Consider the following 19328-nt stretch of genomic DNA (forward strand, 5'->3'; position numbering starts at 1 on the left):
TTATCCCGCTCAAAATTCTTGTCTGTGTATGTTTACATGCAACACCCTGACAACAACTTTGCACACTGACCCCAGATTTCTTGGAGAAGGTTGCTCTGATTTTTTTTAAGCTTCAGGGTAGAAGGACACAGAAGGTTTGTGGGCTTGTAACTAGCTGTTCACCTCCAGTCACTGCAGATCTCAATAGCAGTCTAGATAGTCATTAAGGAATAGCTGCATAATTAGTATTTTTATGGGTCAGGCAAACCAAAAGGCCCCGAGAACTGATGCAAGTTTGCTCTCCTCATATATTAAGTTTTTGTGGTTCAATTCTTCAGAGTTCTACAAATGAAACAAGAAGCTAAACCTAAAGAAAAATAGTCTGACCAGCAAATGAGGATTAAAAATAAATACATGATAGACACATTTTGGAGACTAACCTTGATAATGGACCTACCTTGCGAATTCTCATAGGAACATAGGAAGTAGGAACAGGAGTAGGCCAAAAATGGCCCATTGAGCCTGCTCCGCCATTCAATAAGATCATGGCAGATCTAATTTATGACCCAACTCCATCTACCTGCCTTCTCCCCATATCCCCTAATTCCTCTATCTTGTAAAAATTTATCTAACCGAATTTTAAATACATTTAATGAAGCAGCCTCAACCACTTCCCTGGATAGAGAATTCCAAACATTCACTACTCTCTGGGAAAAACTACTTTTCCTCATCTCTGTCCTAAATCTACTCCCCCGAATCTTAAGACTATGTCCTCTCGTTTTAGTTTCCCCGGCCAGCTCAAAAAAACCTTCCTACATCTATCCATACCCTTCATAATCCTATTTGTTTCTGTAAGATCTCCTCTCATTCTTCTGAACTCGAGCGAATACAATCCTAGACGATTTAATCTTTCATCATAAGTCAACCCCTTCATCCCAGGGATCAACCTAGTAAACCTCCTCTGGACCTTCTCCAAAGCCAGTATATCCTTCCTCAAATATGGAGGAAAGGCCCTGCATATTCTCCATAAATGAATTTCAGAAAAGATTTAATGAAGCGATTCATTTTATACACTAAAGATGTCTGAGGGGAAACGTCACTTATGTTCTCAAACATCACAAGGCATTCAGAATTCTATGAAGATTTTAATCCACTGAATGATAAACACCGATGGGTTACTGTGACTCAAACAGTTTGGGAACTGAATTGCTTTGCTCCAAATGCATTTACACATTGAAAGTGGAAAATGAGAAGAAAGGACAAGTGCACAGGTGGGAACGATATGCCTTACTAATGTCATTATTTCTTCAGGTATCATTTTGAAACCATTTGATCAAACAGAATAATACGAAAAATGACGTTCAGAGGAAAACATAAATTCCGTGAAATAGTCATTTAGTACAAGCTCGGTTTACTTTTATTTTATCCCTTCTTTGGGACATAATCAAGGATTAGATTTTAGAAATTTTCACTCTTTTGCCTTGAATCTATGCAATACTTTTATTGCCTGCAGGCTCATTTTGCCATCTCTGTGCTGTGGACCACAGTTTACATTTCTTAGAGATCAATTATGGTGCGTTTTCTTATGGAGTATATATAACTTTTGACAATGTGTTCTCATTGGTAGTTCGCACTTTCAGGAAACAAAGGAGGAGAGATTATTGGTGGAGACAATTAGAAAAGACAAAAGCAAGACAAGGACATGATCAACTGATTCTGTTTTGGAAGGTCATAATTTATTTAAAACATAATCATGGATGGGGAGAATAATCAGCCGCGGGTGCCAGTGATTAGATACTTCATTGTGGAAGACTTTCAGGATTGACACTGACCAACTTTCAGATTGATAAAGATCGATGCTGTAAAATTAACTTTTAATCAACTATTGCAGTCTTTAATAAGAGTATTTTATATATCCCTGTTGCAGCCTCTCTACCATTATCTTCGGCAATGATTTCCAGATACCCTCCATTCTCTGTACAAAAAAAACCCCTAACTTCTTCCCTGAACACTTCTTCCCTCATCTTAAATAGATATCATTGGGTAATGGCATCGTTGCCTCGGGAAAATTCAACAATAATTCAACAATCCACCTCACAAATCTATGCCTCCCGTAATCTTATACACCTCTCACACCCCATCGTTTTAAAGAGAAAGGTTTTGATCAGACAGGTAGCACTGGGATTCCTGATGAAGGGTTCAGGCCTGAACTATTGACTCCCCTTTACTTCCTATGGATCCTGGATGATCTACTGAGTTTCTGCAGCAAATTTGCATGCTGCACTAAACTCCAGCATCTGCAGATTTTCTTGTTTATCTAGCACTGGGATTTTACAATTTGTGTGCAAAGCTACAAAAAAACACCCACTGATTTATTTCTTCCAGAGTGTGAATGTATGTTTGACAAGAACATTCTGGGTTTGTTAATGAGGAGATTTTCAGGTTGAATGATTACCGTCCTTACTCACTCCTTACCTTCACTCTAGATGTACAAATACTTGGGAACTCTCAGAACATAGAAAATTATTTAACAGTAAGTGCCAATGCTTTAGGAAGAGATGATTGACAACATTTTTTAAATAGTCTGAACATTTAATTTCTTAATTACCTCCATCATTATCTCTGTTGTCATCGCACACCATTTCCATGATGACATTGCATCCTGTTCCACTCCAGCCTGCTTGGCAAACACAGTGCCATCCATTCTGGTCCAATGTACATCTTCCATTTCCATTGCACAAGCCAGGACACCCCTCTATCCAAAAATATTTTTTTAACAGTTGATAAAACAATTAATATTGGATAAGTATTGGCATATACAGTAAAAATCCCCATTATCTGGAATTCATGCTTCCGGTAGCCTCAAGCAACCAGCAAGAAAATAGCAGAAAATAAATAGGCAAGTTTAAAATTGGTGCCTCCAGCAGTCAGTTTTCCAATTCATGCAACATGCAATCTCAAGCAATCGGAAAATTCACTTATCTGGCATCTACCAATCCCCATACGTGCTGGATAATGGGGTTTGACTGTACTTAATTTGTGCATTTCTCAAAATATTCATATTGCGTACATATTTTCTAAAATACGTTATAAAGATTTTAGGTAAATATGATAGAATTTAAATGATATTTAGTACTGTTTAATCTCATTTTCATCGTATTTTTTAATAATGACACAGAATGGACTTTAGCCAATTTAATCAAGGACTTTGCTTGGATCAAGTCAAAAAATGTATACTGATTTTTGAAATGTTAAAAGAAATTGCTGGAGGTATACAACATATCATTCTTGGTTTAATGAGAAACAGACAGGTTATTAGTTATGACCCTTCTTTGAATCACAACAGACGGCCAACGGTAGGGAGCTTATGTGAAGCAAAACCTTTAAAAACCTCAAACAATAATGCAGATGTGTAGGTTTGGCAGTTGGGTAACCTAATTTGCATTTAGTTGGAATAGTTCAGAGAATATTACACTCTGTTCATTACAAAAGGTTAAAAATTACATTCATATCCCTAGGAAAATGTAATTGGAGGAATGGAATTGTCAGAGATTTCTCCTATGTGCATTCCTCATTACATCTGCGAATATCAACTGATCTAAATGGACATATTAGAGAAATTTTAGAGAAAACTGCTTATTACATTCCTTCATAAGTAAAATCACGTGGTTTTATTGTTTTGGTGCCAAGGTTTCTCTTCAGGTTACATGAAGACACTTGACTTTATTGGTACCTTCATCAAAGATTTCCATTAATGTCACTTTGAAGTCAGTCATTGAGTCATACAGCCCAGAAACAGGCCTTTCTGCCCAACTTGTCCATACTAGTCACATTGGCTTCTTTAACTACACCAATTGCCTGAATTTGTCTATATATCCTTCTCAATCTTTCCAATCCATGTACCTGTCTAAATGTCTTTAAACATTTCCATTGTAATTATACATACTGATAGTTTAAATTCCCATTGGTCGCCCTGCTTTAAAAAAAAATGTCTTCTTTCATTGAAGATGAGGAACTCCCTACATTGCACTAAAGAATACACCAAGCTTTTGATGTATCAGGCGTTAAAAGCAATGAACTTATCAGGGTCATAGATTTTCATGTTTACTCAGTCTAAATGCGACTGTCTTTGTTATTGACAATTTTCTCTCAAATACCTAGAATGCAATTCTGAAGGCTTTTGCTCACTTGGCAAGAACAAACAATCTGTAATGAATTGAATTAACCTTATGTTATTCTACCATAGCTCATCTGCCGTTTGTTTCATGGGACCAACATAAACTTAATAATCGCTCATTGTGAGTTTATTCTGCAGACACGAGCAATTCTATAAGCAAGGTCCCTGCTTTTGCCATAATTATGATCGTACCTTTGGGATATAACATTAGGTAAAATACCTGAGATTTACTTGCACTTTATTCAAAGGGAGCATCAGTTTCAGTTTTATAATGAACAGGGGAATTGGGAATATTATATATGTGTATGTATTTGTGTGTATGAATATATATCTGTGTGTGTATAAAATATATACATGCACACACACACATACATACATATAATGTTTCCTTCTCCCCATCTGCGATTTCAGTTACCCGTGGTCAACCATGGTCCAAAATTGATCCGACTGCCCCCCTCTCTCCCCACAGCCCGGTGTCAGTCACCACACTGATCCCTGCTTACAAATAAAAAGTTTAGGGTTAGGGTTAATGCTAATATACACTACAGTATCCCATATAGCTTTGCTAAGTATATTATATGGCATTTGTACAACATCTTCATCACCTAACACCCAATTTCACACAACATATCGTGGACATTAAGCGGCACATACCCTATATAGGGTTTGGTACTATCCACAGTTTCAGGGGTTCTTAGAACATATCTCTTGAGGATAAGGGGTGGGGGGGGGACCTCTGAATAACTAATGCAGAAACTTATTACATTGCCGATTATGTCAAACCCTGCAACATAATTTAAAATATTCTCAGCTTAAAAAAAGTTTAGGTTAAAACTTTGCATGCTTATGAATAGACATATTGCCAGAAGAAGTAATTTTTAATGAATTCACTCTTACCTTTTACAACATTATCCAAATGTTGAGCTTAAAAAGAGAATATTTAAGGCAAGAATAACATAAACATAAAATTGTGGAAAAGTAGTCTAATTTTGGAAATAAAATATCATCTGGATTTATCTTACCGACAGTACAGTGCTCTCCCTCCCAGCCAGGACTGCACTCACATTTGCCATCCTTACATTTTCCATGCTCAGTGCAACGTGGGTGACATATATGTTGGTCACAAGCTTGGCTACCCCATCCTTTCTCACAGTGGCATAATCCACCTAAACACACACCATGATCTCCACAATCCACCTCACAAATCTCTGCAAGAAACAAGACAATTGCATTGACAATATCTTAAACATTTGGCCATTTATGTTTGGCTAACTTGGATCAGATGAATATGTCAAGTTAAAAATGTCTTTTGGTCAAGAGGGGATTTTAAAAGTGAGGCAAATTGAATTTCACAAAATTCACACTAGTATTATTTTATAAAACTGTGGAGCTAAATTTACTTAATATATTTATTATGACTGTGGCCAAAATTATGAGTGAAGGAATATCATGTGCAAAGGTGTGGGTGGGGAGGCCATGCATATAAAAGGTAAAGGTTCATTTATTGTCATGTAATAGGACATTTGGAAATGTAACATACATGAAATTCTTTGACTTTTGTCTACCATAAGGCAGGCAAAGAGTCACCACTTTGTCTGGCTCCCCCTCACAGAAACCTATAGCACCTTGTGTTCCTAGACAGTCTCCCCTCCAAGTACTGACTAGGCCTGAGCTTGTTTAGCTTCCAAGATCAGATAATCTCATGTATTCAGGCTATTAGGGTTTTGCATATAAAGGCATCCCTCTCCTTAATGCTAAAGAAACACCTATATGCAGACCTTTATCTCATAACCTTAGTGATGCAAACAGGTTCCTCTGCAAACCAAGTTTAAATTTGCCCAAGTAGGCAATTGAGCTCAATTTTCTTAAAATCACTGTATCTTTGTTCATGAAAATTATTACATTGCACACCATTTTGGCTTGAATATGTTTCTCTGAGAGATTTTCTGTATCACAGAGATTAAGTTTAGTGTAAGTAACAGTGGAGATCACTAATATTTTAAAGCTGGCAACCCATTGACAACTGCACCTCTGTCCAACTTTGTGTGGCAACAATGTTCTTTAAGTTTTGTAGTATTTAGATGGGTCAAACAATGTGTTTTTTTGGGGGATGAGTGCATAAATGAAATCAAGATTATAAGGTGTCATAAATATAAAACATTCATTCAGGGCCAAGAAACTATGAGACGAGATCACATATCTTCATCCAGAGGTTTGTTCTATCTTTGGGAATTGTATAAATATTTGAAGCAAGAAAAAACATAAGGCGACATAGATAAGCAAGTCACAGAGATTAATTTTGGATCATTCTAGCAAAGAGTTTGTACAGATCTCAATCAGCCTACAGTAATTAGCATTATCACAGATGATTTTATCTATACATGTTTCAGTTGAGTTAGCTGTAAGGGGGAAAAAACTAGTATATTGGCCATTATTTCTATGTAGTTGGTGTTATTGTAATTAAACAGACCAGTGAACTATGTACAATCTTGGTCGACATCTCAGAGGAACTTTAATCTAGTTTTTAAGGGAGTACCATGTATATTCACTGGATTGATTCCTGGGATAACAGGATATCTCATGAAAAGAAATTGAGCAAGTACTTACTGAAATTCAGTAATATTTTGAAAGATTCTGTTCTGAGATTTTAATAGATTTTGGAAGTGTGCTTCCTCTGGCTCCAGAGGAATGTGCAATGGATAACAAATTGGCTACGTAAGGGCACATGAACTAATGGATTTACCAAGACTTTTATTGAAAGGCAAACCAAGAAGGTCTGGTACGGCTCCTATTTCTTACATTTCATTATTCAATTGAATATTTTTAAGGTATTGAACTAAATTCTAACCAAGTCCAAAAGAAAAAAAATCTGACAGTCTAAGTCTTTCTCAATAACATTTGAAAAAGAAAAGAATATCTTAAATCTGTTAAGGATTACTGGACAATTATTTACCATTCAACTTCCAATGAAAGACAATATTATTTGGGAAACTCCCCAAACTTGAGAGACCTTAAGACCTTAACATTAATTAAAATATTTGTGTGCCAGTCCCTTCTTGCAGAATTTTATTTCAAGTGGATAGGTAAAGAGAAAGACCAAAGGCTGAACTGTGGAGACACAGGAGACTGCAGATGCTGTAATACTGAAACAAGAAACAAACTGCTGAAAGAACTCAGTGGATCAGGCAGCACCCATGGATGCAGATGAATGGTCAAAATTTTGGGTTGAGATCATATACCCTCTTGACATTAGACCTGGTGCAACATCTCATTGTGAAATCAAACCATCCCTCTGCTTCCACGGATGATGACTGATGCATTGAGTTCCTCCAGCAAGACTTTCCTGCAAAGATTTTGCTTGAATCAAGGTTCATTAAATAAGCACAGGTGCTTGAACTTTCTGAAAGCCCATTGTTCTGGAATTTAAGGCCAGAAAGTAAAGGATAGTCTCCTCTTGCATTTTTTCCCCTTTGCAACAATGGACAAATTATCATTTATATTTTGACGACTGGAGATGAATTAAGTTTTGATCAATTTGATCAAATGTTAGCTATTTAGTGTACTGTGAAATATGCATTCAAATTTCACTGCCACTTTCTATTAGTCTGCTCTTTTTACTCTATTACAAGGGTCATTTCTTTGTTTGGTCACATCTAAGTAGATCTAAATTTTCATTTACATGACAGTGATTGATCTTTCTATTAGACTTTATAATTGAGCATATTTCAGTCTCTTTAAAATGAGTTTTAGTTCTCTTAATAACCTAATGGGGAGCGCACTGGCTTACTATCAGAACATAAAATTCAGAAACTGGAATTATGTCTTTATTTGTATTAAGATGACTTTCATATTTTAGGCACTGGTAAGCAGCCTTGGAATTTTCCTTGCATAGATCAAATAATATGCTTTCTTTTAATCACATTTAAATGACAATCGATAGAATGTGTAGGCCTAGAGATATAGAAAAGACATTGAAACAGGCTTAAGTGTTTGGTTTCCACCATTTAATAGCTTATCACGCCATTTTTACACAGAAACTTCAGAATTATTCAGAAAATAAATGAACCTACTTACCTCCAGTGTGTTCCCGATGCAGTCGTTTACACAGGGGGACTTTTACACAGCCTTCCAGTGTTGTGGAGTTTGTCAGACGGACAGACGCCGGTGGGGGGGGGGGGGGGGGGGGAGAGGAGAGGAATGTCATATTCATTAGGCCTGTTTCTTACAGAGTGGCTGTGGTCAATTTACACTGCAGCCACTCCGTAAAATTGTGTAGGGGTCCCAGCGGAAAGATTACAGGATGGAATTCACAAAATAAATTAGGTCTTGACATTTTTACACTGCCACCTGAGTAGGAAATTTCCTGAACTTTTTCTGTTCTTCACCAGCTGTGTAAAAGTGGCTAATATTAAACAGCCCAGAATTACACACAATGTATAGCTAGGTGAATAACAAACATGAAGGTTGTCAGTCCTGTCTCAATGTAAGTGTGTCCTCAAATTAGTGCAGAGAAAATGCAATGGAAATAAGTATTCACGGTGGCTCAGCATGCTTTACCCTCTGTTCAAAGATTGAGGTTGCAAGTTGATTTAAAAAAATCTTGATAGGCAATCAGATTACTGTGTGCTATACCGTCAGAAATATCAACTGTCATTACGATTTTAAACTTTAGCTTTGCCTGCAACTTCCAATGGATATAAGAGATCAGATGACCCCCTTATAAAGAAGAGCAGGGAGAATATTCTTGGTAATCCTGGCCAGCTTTTATAGCTGAATCACTATGATTTTTACACAAAAATAAAGGAGAAATTCTGTAAAAGAAAAATTGTCTACTTATCTCTGGAGTGGTCATTTGCACAGGGTGCATTTAAACTGCCTTCCTGTGTCGCAGAGTTTGTCGGAGGGCGAATGTGGTTGGACGTCGTATTCACTAGCCCGGTTTCTCACGGAGTGCCTGTGGTCAATTTAGACTGCAGCCACTCCGTAAAAAATGTGTAGGGGTCTTGGTGGAAAAATTATGGAATGGAATTTATCAAATAAATTCCGCAATGATATTTTGACTCTCCCAGCGGAGTATAAAATTTCCAAAATTTTTCTGCTTTTCTGCGGCTGTGTAAAAGTGCCTACTGTAACAAAACCAAATCGTTGAATCACCTTCACATGGCTCTTTGTGTGGGCTTACCAGGGACAAATTGGCCGATGCAATTCTACAATAGTGACGACTCTTCGAAAGTAGTACCGCAATTGTCTGTAAAGTGTCTTGAGACAATCTGAGGCCAAGAAAGGTGCAAGAGAAATGTGCAACTTTCCTTTAAGTTAATTTCATGATCATTATTTCTTTTATGGAAACAAGCTATTTGTTTCTGATGGATCAGGATCAACATTTTTCTTCTTGTAATCTTTTGGATATTTTGTTTAAGCTATTTTCACGGTTGAACTGATTTGCAGTTTCATTAAGCCTGGTGGAATGAAGGAATTGAATTCTGATCAATTCACTTGCAACCATTAATACTGCAGCAACTTTCCAATTCAAGTGGGTTCTCATTCATCTTGCTCACACCAATAAACAGAGCAACTCCTCTAAGTATTCTCCCTGGGTTGATCTATCAGTTCACTGTTGGCAAATATCCAAACTAAAACAAAAAAAATGATGGGGTAAAAGGAACTACAGTTAATCAATTATATTTATGCAGTTTAAATTGATGGTGGAGATGAAAATGTTTTAACTCAAATGACCCATCTCTCCTGGAGATGCTAGACTTGTGAGTTTAAATGTCTTCACATTTTCTCCACCATTGTAGAGTTGAACAGCCAGAAACAGGCTCTCCATCCCACTACGTCCATGCCAACTTTGTCTATCTATAAAAATCCCATTAACCTGCATTCAATCTGCATCCTTCGGAGTTCTGCCTATGTAAGACCCTCCTCTGGTCAAAGTTATATCACATGCATAATTACTATAGATAAAACAATGTCTTTGCATTTAGGCTGAAGGAATGTTTCACTATGCACATTCCAACCAAGCAAAAGAACAGAAGAAATAGGAGCAGGAGTAGGTCATGTGACCCATCAAGCCTACTCCCCATTCAATAAGATCATGGCTGATCTCGCCATGTCTTAGCTCTGCCTAGCTGCAATTTCCCTAAAACCCTTAATTCCCCAATTATGAAAACATCTATCCAGCTTAAATCTGTTCAACTGCTTTAAATATATTTCATGAGGTAGCCTCAACTGCATGGTGAAGAAGTGGTGGATGTACAGTTTGTCTCCAGTACTGCAAGTACTGAAGTAAAGCACACTATATGCATATATATATATATATATATATATATATATGCTTTGGCTTTCAGTTCAACTTAATTTATCCAAAACAATTTATCCTGGAAGGAACCAAATTAAAGTCGGATAATAGATTATTTTCATGAGAGGATCTTGGCAGACATACTTCCTTATCTGCATCTCGAGACATGATTGATGTATACTGGAGGATTAAGGAAATGTTTAGGTTTTGAGTTTTGTCAATCAATTTGCTCACTCTGCTGCCCATTCCTTCATTTGATTGTGGTTTCATTTACTAGTGGCTACCTTTCATCCGTTTTGATCTATTTCATTATTAAGTCCTTTTTATATAAAGTTGCTCAAGTAATGCTAAGCAACAATATCTTACTCATCTCCCCACTGATGGGCATGACTTCTCCATACACAGAGAATTTGAACAGCTCCTCTGGTTACAATCTTCCTCTCTTCACGTCTTCTACTTCCCATGTACACTTGTCAGTGATTAAGGGTCCTTCTATTTGCTTAACTGTTGCTTCAAATAACACTGCTAGTATTGATTATTGAAGGATCACACACTCTCAAGAGTTGTCAGTGGATGGAGCAAGGATGAGTACGATATGATTCTAAGGCTGCAAATCACTTACACAACAATGGACTTATCTCGCTTTCTATTCAACAAGGTGTCAAAGGAAGAAGTGCAGTCGTCGTTGTCCAGTCAACTATGGCAGGTACATGGATCAGATAGGATTCTTCTTCTTCTGGCTATCCACGACGATGGTTCCTTTCAGTCAGTTTGTGGGATATGAGGATACCCCACTCTTCAAAAAGGAACAGTGCGTGCGTGAATGGACTTTAGGTGAGTGGGGGTTGCACAGGTCCAGACCCACCCTCTCGACATCCCCTCTCGGATCCAGCAGCATGGTGAGGTCCAAGACAGCTGGGGGAAGTCCTGTTGCAGTGAATGGCCGGACCAAGCTTCGATGCAAGGGATGCCCTTTCTGCACTTCACGGGCACGTTTGCTAGATCGCCGATGACCTTACGAGAGGATTCATTCACCCTTTAACAGGTCTTGTTTTTCATTCTGCAGGGTGTCCAGCCATCCTCTGTTCCAGACAATCCTAGTGGGGGAGGCGGTTTAGTTGCTGACCACCCGACCATGCAACAGGTAGTACTGGGTTACAGATGAGTGACCTGACCTGAATGAAAGGTTTAGAGGGATATGGGCTGATGAGAATGGTTCAAGTAGATAAGTTGGTTGACATTGACACGTTGGCCAACTAGTCTGCTTCCAAGCTAATATAACGGCGTGATTCCATGACTCCAGTAAGTATTCGTGGATCAAACACAAGTACCGATGATTTGAATCTGTTGGAAAACCTTTGAAGGAATCAGGCAGTGCATTATTCGCTGTAGGATACTCATCACCTAGTGGTGTGTGATAGAAGTGAGTGTCTCTTTCTTACAAGAGGTTCAACAGAAAAAGAAACTGATGAAACCATTCATGCCATTGAACAATAATACTTAATGGCTTGCTTGAAATGTTGTGCTGAATGAGAGATCACCCACACTTCGTTTAAAGGGGCTTGCCACACACACAAAAGCATTGCAGCTGCTATCATCACAACTCCTGACAGAAATGTGCCTGAATTGGAACTGCTTTAGAAATCTCACTGCAATTATGTGTGTGTAGCTTTGCTATGCAGCTGAACAGGAAAGTTCAAGTCGTGGCATGAAGTCATGATTGGGAGGAAAAGTTTTTTTTCTTTTAGAGAATTCATAGATAATGATATCAGTTGATTAAGCCAGCAATGAGCATCTGCAAGTTCTGAGGGAGAACAGAGAAATATGCTTATTTGTAACCACACAGACCTGCAACTAAATTCACCCACAGTTCAAGGGCATTTTTGCACAAAGAACCTGTCAGGAAGACATAAGGAATTTCCTTGGAATCCAGGGGAACTGTGAGCTACTAAATGAAATGAAGCTTAAGTAAAGGACCCATTGAGTTTTATTAAATGAACGGCCAATTATTTGTTATGTCTGGGGAGCTCATTTTCAGAATCACCTTTCATTAATGTTAGCCAATGCACTTAAAACAGCCTTGTACATTAACTCAAAGTGCTTTCATGTCAAATTAGAACCTCAGCACTGATCAAAACAGGACTATGGTATCCTTTGCTAAAATACTTCAAATTATTGATTCTATTATCTACAATTCACATGCTCTAAACCAGTGGTACTCAACCTTTTTTCCCCACTCACATATCACTTTATGTAATCCCTTACTAACCACAGAGCACCTGTGGCATGCTCTACTAGGTGCTCTGTGGTTAGTAAGGGATTAGTTAAAGTGGAAAAAAAAAGTTTGAGAAACACTGCTCCACACTTTTTACAATTAATGATGTAACCGGGCTGGATTTTGCAACATTTACTGCTTCTGTTTCAATAAGGAAAATTACACACTGTTATTTAAAGCAGTGCTAAAATTCACATGTATTCCAGTTTCTTAATTGTGAATGTATGTTCTCCTGAAATATTTGAGATTAAGACTAACCGTGATATGATCAGGGTGAAAATTGTGCAAATCAGAAATATTATCAAGCTCCAAGTGGTCCCAGTATTTGCTGCCAGAGATAAAGATCCCTAACTTTTCAAATCACAGTCTGAGAGTGATCAGAAATCTTGGTTTCAAATGCATGGCAATCAAAATTAATATAATGGAGTTGATGCAATTGATATGCAAGGAGAATTAATTTTACTGAAATCTCGCAACAAACAACTCTTCACTTCTTATCCAAATTCAATTTACGAATGATTGTGCTGTATTGATTACAGTCCACAATGGAGTACTTTTAGAAACAAATATGTGATCAATATGGAAGTGCTGGCAATGGTCACAAATGCATCTGTACTATTTGGGGTTGGACTCATCAACATGCAACAATATAAATGTTTCCAGTGCTGTTTCAAATATTATTTACTTGTGCAACATAGAAGGAGGACATCCTGCCCAACTGGTCCATGCCAGACCCCTGCAAAAAATCCTATTTTTGAAATGATATGTGCAGGAGATACGACTAACCTCACGCACAATAGAGTAATGGGCTAGTTCCCTGTACATGAAATGTTTTTGGTTCACAATCCCAGGTTTAGTATCCCAGCGCTCTATGAGAGAACGTCCTGTGAAATGTGCATGCAGTCAGAAGACAGTAAATTCATGAGATGAAGAGGGTGGGAAACGTGTTCAACCTCCTGCAGTTTTTTTGACTGTCAGGAAATTCACAGCCCAGCTATAAAGCAAATGATGAAATTAAAAAAAAAAATGAATCAGGAGGTGTTGAAAAAGCTGAAGTAAGAAGACTTCTGTTAGCAAACAAGCAAAATAGACCTCTTGAATAGGGACATATGGATAGAGAGCAGGTGTTGGAATGCACCCATTGTGAATACATAATTCCATTGAAACAATCTTTCCACTTGAAATTTTATTGGGGTAGCAAGGTTATCACAGCGCCAGTGAACCTGGTTCAAATCTGGTACTGTCGGTAAGGTGTTTGCACATTCTCCCTATGTCCGTGCGTGTTTCCTCTAGGAGCTCTGGTTTCCTCCCACATTCCAAAGATTCATGAGATTAATAGGCTAATTGGTCACATTGGTAGATTTGGGGTGCACGAGCTTGTGGGCCAGATGGCCTGTTTACTGGGCTGCTTCTCTCCAAATTAAAATTAAATTTAAACATTGTGATATCATTGCAGTTATTTAAAATGACCTTGATCATGTAGAATGCAATTCAGAAATTACGACTTTGTAATATTGAAGTGTTGATGCAGAGGGGTCAAAGTGCTGCGGCCTATTTTCTCACACCAGGCGAGAGTAGGAAAGCAAATTATATTTTCAGATCAAAGGAGAAGCTTCAATATCTATTGATCATGGTTCATAAAGAGTGTACCTTAGACTTAAGCCCACTCATCCACCAAGAGAGGTAGCAGACAGAAAGGTGACGACTCGTCATCAGCATTTGGTGGATACTGGAGACAGTGCTCCAGTAAGAAAGGGAAGCCAATCGTTGCCAGATTAAGGTATTGCAGGGTCTGTAGCATTTATTTTAAAGGGGCCCTAAATAGGGCTGGCTGACATCCTAAATAGTGCCGGCTGGTGCATGCGCGGAGAGGGGGGAGGTGTGATTGCAGTGCCCCACCCCCAGCCTAGAATGTTTCTGAAGCTGACCCTGAATGTCTGTTATGGAAAGTTTGAAATATTCTTAACAAAATGATGCTAGCTTTCTCAGATCACTACATATTCAACGATGACCAATGACATATCTAGGGAACATAGTGCGTAGGGCAAGCACTGAAATTACACCCCCCCCACCCCCCGTGTTAAAACTTAGACATTTTACACTTACACAGAAATTGCACACCTCCCCTCGCCTGTTAAAACTTACTTACACATTTTTTTAAAAACAAAACTTATTTTCGGCGCCAGCCAGCTGGATCAATGGCTGTCTTTGTTACCCATAATCCCCTACACAGCTGGAACCACCCTGCATTTCCCTGGCACTGGTAGAGCAGTTCCAGCTGTATAGAGGATTATGGGTAACAAAGACGGCCATTGCTCCCACATTGAGCCGTCCCTGTGAGCTGCCGGGGTGGCCCCGAAGCGGCCTGATCAGAAGCCGGAGCGACACTCCAGTGATCTACGGCAGCACTGCACCCTTGCTGCCATATCAGGACTTAGATGGGATGGGATAGGGCTAGGAGCAAGGCAGTCGGGCGAGGCACGGACAGTAGCACCCCCTTTTGTTTAGCAATTTTAGCCAATTATCACCTTTAATCAGGGTGATTAACACAGATTATCAGTGTGGTACCTCACAGCTGTTGCACAAAAATGAAAACAAAAATGTTTCTCATAATTCTCATAAACGCGGGGGCCCTTGAAATTCGGGGGCCCGTAACATATGCTACTTTCGCCTCTACATTAATGTGGCCCTGAAGCCAGTCAGTAACCAGAAGTCATGACTCATTGGATCGTCAGCAGTCTAAGTGTATGGGGTTCAGTTCATGATATAAAGGGCAAGAGAGCAAGTGAAGTGCATCAAAGTGTCAGTTGTCACATGAAAGAAATTATGATTTCGCAATCTGAGGTAAAAGTATTGCTCCATCGAATAATAATTTTTTTTTTTTGCTAAATATTCCTCGTCGAGATTTCCGCACGACCTTCAGTCTCAACAAAGGATGCCAACCAGAAGCGTTGACTGACCATATCTCCTCATGAACGCTGCTGAGTCTCTTCAGCTTTTCTTTAATCACTTCTTATTCAACTATGAGCTGGTTGTAAATGGAGACACCAGAGGGGAAACACCACCCCTCTGTTGCATTGGAATGAAAGGCTCACTGCACACATATTTTAGCCTTCCCAGACCTACCTCCTTCCACAACCAGGCTACGGTGGTCAGGTAATCATTACTCCCAGATTAATTTCATCTCTATTTATTTCGAACTTTGAAAGCATCCTGTGCCATTATTATTTACATTGATTTCTTATTTTTTTTGTACCAAATGTTCTTGTTGTCCTCTGAGGGGCACGATGGCCATTTAAATCTGCTGTGACAGCAGAACAAGAGAAAAGCAGAAAGATTAGGTGCTAATGTGTTATTAAAAAAAATGATGACCTGACTCTGTCAAGGTCGGAGAAAGTGCATCAAGCACATCTCCTGCATGAAAAAGGTCATCACCATTATCTACTCATCCCACAAATCAGTGCTGATAGAAAGCTATTTAAGTGCTTTAATTTTACTCACTCTACACCCTCGTGGTAAAGGTTACATATTGATCTCCTGACAGAAGCTGATACTGCAGTAAGCTAGTGAGCTGCCAAACTCTTTCAATTTGAGTTAATTTTAGATTTTGCGAATATTTTTGTTTTTGTAGTGATTCCTGATTGATTGCTTGAGATAAAAATCCATGCAGAACCAAGTAACATTGGAACCAAAGGAAGGAAACTCCTTCCTCCAGCCTCTTCCTGACACGTCGTAGACCTACACAGCACTGAATTGGACCTTCAGCCCATCATATCCATGCTGACTATTTTGCCCATTTGCCAGTTTTAGGTCCACATCCTTCTATGCCCTGCCTATACAAGTGGCCATGTAAATGCCTCTTGAACATTGGACTCCACCCTCTTCAGGCACCACTTTCCAGAAATCAGGTATCTATTTCCTGATTCCACTGCAAGAAATGCAACTTTGAGAAAAATCTCAGTGTAGAAGTCATTGAGGGAACAATTTTAGGTGTACTGCATTTCCACATAATTGGTGAACTGCTGATGTGTACTGAGTCACTCATCTATTGGTCAGAACAGTGATGCAACAAATATTGCTGCTGCCACAGTGCTCCAGGTTAGATCTTAACTTCTCAGAGCTGCCTATGCGGAGGTTGCACCTTTTCACTGTTACTGCATAGATTTTCTCCAGGTTTCCAAAGATCGGCTTGTTGCTTGGTTAATTAATGACCATAGACGGGTAGCAAAAGAATCAGGGCAGGAAAATGAAAGAGAATAAATTATATGGGAATAATTGGGGGAAAGCAGCCTCTATCCTCAAGAACTCTCACCACACTGCAACCACCGGGAAAGAGATACAGGAGTCTGAGTCTGAGCGGCATAAGGAGTGCTCCTTCCCCTCTATCATCAGGTTTCTGAATGGTCAACAAACCACAGACACTACCCCACTTTCTCTTATTATTTGAACTATTTTTAAATGTAATTTTATAGCAATATTTGCACAGTGTAACGCTGCAGCAAAACAATAAATTTTGTGAGAATGAAAGGTATTGTTTTGCTGAAGCGTTACATGACGATAAATTCTGATTCTGAAAATTACGAGGGGATTGCTCTGGGAACTGGCAAAGATACGATGGTCTGAATTGCCTTTCGAGAGCCACGAGGAAATATGAAAACTCAGCACACGATTCAAGTATTACAGGTGGGTGAAAAAGAGGAGGGAATCTGTTGGGCATCATTTGGGCAAATTTTTCAGTGGTTGGGAGGAATATTAATGCTTTTTTCCTGATATTTCTCACATCAGAAACATATCTGATTTTAAATTTGACAACACTGCTGTCTAAAGGAACAGCTACTTTGGTCAGCACACACATTACAATGCGGTCAGGATGTGTACTCAATCTGATCAATTCAATGCAGCTGAAAACAAGAAACAGATTCAGCAGTTAAGATATCTGTGATTCACATGAAGTCTCAGGCTACTGGCAGTTTACCATTAAGGATTATTTCAAATATATCCTGAGTATCCAAGAAATGTGGAAGAAAAATTGATGGGATTGTTCTGAGAGCTGGCATAGTCTTGATGGGCTAAATGGACTCATTTTCTGCAGTGAGGAAATATGAGAACTTAACTGCACGATTCAAAGGATGCGGATACGATTCCAATCTTCAGCTGCTCATTTTACCACTGGAAATTGTCCCTAATGAGCTTCTGTTTGTTTTAGTTCTCCATGGCACCTCTTCACCAAGATAAATACATGTGGGTCAGAATCTGATTAAGATAGCTCTAAGGGTTTTTCATGATGTGCACGTGGGACTTCAGTTCTTATCCAATTTCCTTTAGAAAGTCCTGATCAATTCTGTTTCCACACAGGAAAAGTAGTTCCAGAACATAATCACCTTGCATTAAAAAATGTTAATTTTCACAATTTCCCTGAAATCTTTTGCGCATCACCTTAAAATGTGTTCCCTGTTTGTATTTTCTGTTAATGGGAGTTGCGCCCTTTATTTTAAACCATTTAAATCTACTATGATCTATCATATCTTTTCTCAGTCTTTGTTCCTTGGAGAACAACCTCATTTTCTCCACTCTTAAAACATTCTTGCAGTTGATGTGTTTTTTTCTCTCACAGGTACAACCAGCTTTTCAAGTGGCTTAGATTCATAGAGATGTACAACAATGAATCAGGCCTTTCAGCCCAACTTAACCATTACAGCCAAGGTGCCTTTTGATATAAAAAGTGTTGCATGGTTAGTATAGCAGTTAGCTTGTTGGTCTAAGGGTGTGATTCTCACTTAAGTTACGAGGGGTGTCAGGTTCAAATTGCTGATGAGCCCTACTTTTGGGCAGAAGGGTTGGAAGAATGGTTAGTGCAACACCTTTACAGTGTCAGCGATCGGGAGAGGGGTTTGAATCCTGCATTGTCTGTAAGGAGTTTGTACGTTCTCCTCGTGTCTGTGTGGGTTTTCCCCAGGGGCTCCAGTTTCCTCCTACTGTTTGAATAATGCTGGGGGTGCAGGTTAATTGGGTGTAAATTTGGCAGCATGGACTCATGGGCCAAAATGGCCTGTCACCGTGCTCTATGTCTACATTAAAAAAAAATGCTGTTATAGCACCATTGACTGGGGTTCAAATCTAACATTCTCTGTACGCTCTCCCTGTATCTGTGTGGGTGTCTCCGGGTGCTCTGGTTTCCTCCCACCCTTCAAGACATACCGGGGTGGAGGGGGGGGGGGGAGAGAGGGGGTTGTAGGTCAATTGGGTATAATTGCGCGGCACGAGTTCTTTATCCAAGAGGGCCTGTTACCATGCTGTACCTATGTCCTATCGACGCTGATCCTATTGGCCTCTATTTGGCCCATATTCTTCCTCACGAAGGCAGCCTGCATCACAAAGGATGCCATCACCCTGGACACAACCTCTTCTCAATGATATTTCTGGATAGAAGCTGAAGTCCAGTATCTCAGGGTCCAACAACTGCTCCTTTCCAACAGTTCTTGAAAATTCTCTGACTGCATGAAATACACCAACAAAAGACTCTGATCGATAGTCACACTTCTTTCTTGCACTTTGGTAACTGTGAATATTTATTATTTATTTTTGTAATTATGATA

General features: G+C 39.0%; 1 protein-coding gene across 13 annotated transcripts in view; it reads right to left on the bottom strand.

Moving 5' to 3' along the window:
* The window catches only part of tenm1 (teneurin transmembrane protein 1), an 832896-nt gene that overhangs the window by 161786 nt on the left and 651782 nt on the right, over window positions 1-19328 (bottom strand). For 11 of the 13 annotated variants that reach the window (XR_011342879.1, XR_011342876.1, XR_011342875.1 and 8 more), the window contains 3 exons: window positions 5179-5364; window positions 5054-5080; window positions 2588-2734 (listed from right to left, as the gene is read on the bottom strand). Coding sequence is in view for 8 of the 13 variants with exons in the window: in XM_069892937.1 (XP_069749038.1) it covers window positions 2588-2734; window positions 5054-5080; window positions 5179-5364 (360 nt within the window). In the remaining 5 variants the exon portion in view is untranslated. The remainder of the gene's footprint in view (window positions 1-2587; window positions 2735-5053; window positions 5081-5178; window positions 5365-19328) is intronic. The other 2 variants (XM_069892934.1, XM_069892936.1) reach the window with 1 other exon arrangement.

This window comes from Narcine bancroftii, chromosome 8 (genome assembly GCF_036971445.1).
Source record: "Narcine bancroftii isolate sNarBan1 chromosome 8, sNarBan1.hap1, whole genome shotgun sequence".
NCBI lineage: Eukaryota > Metazoa > Chordata > Chondrichthyes > Torpediniformes > Narcinidae > Narcine > Narcine bancroftii.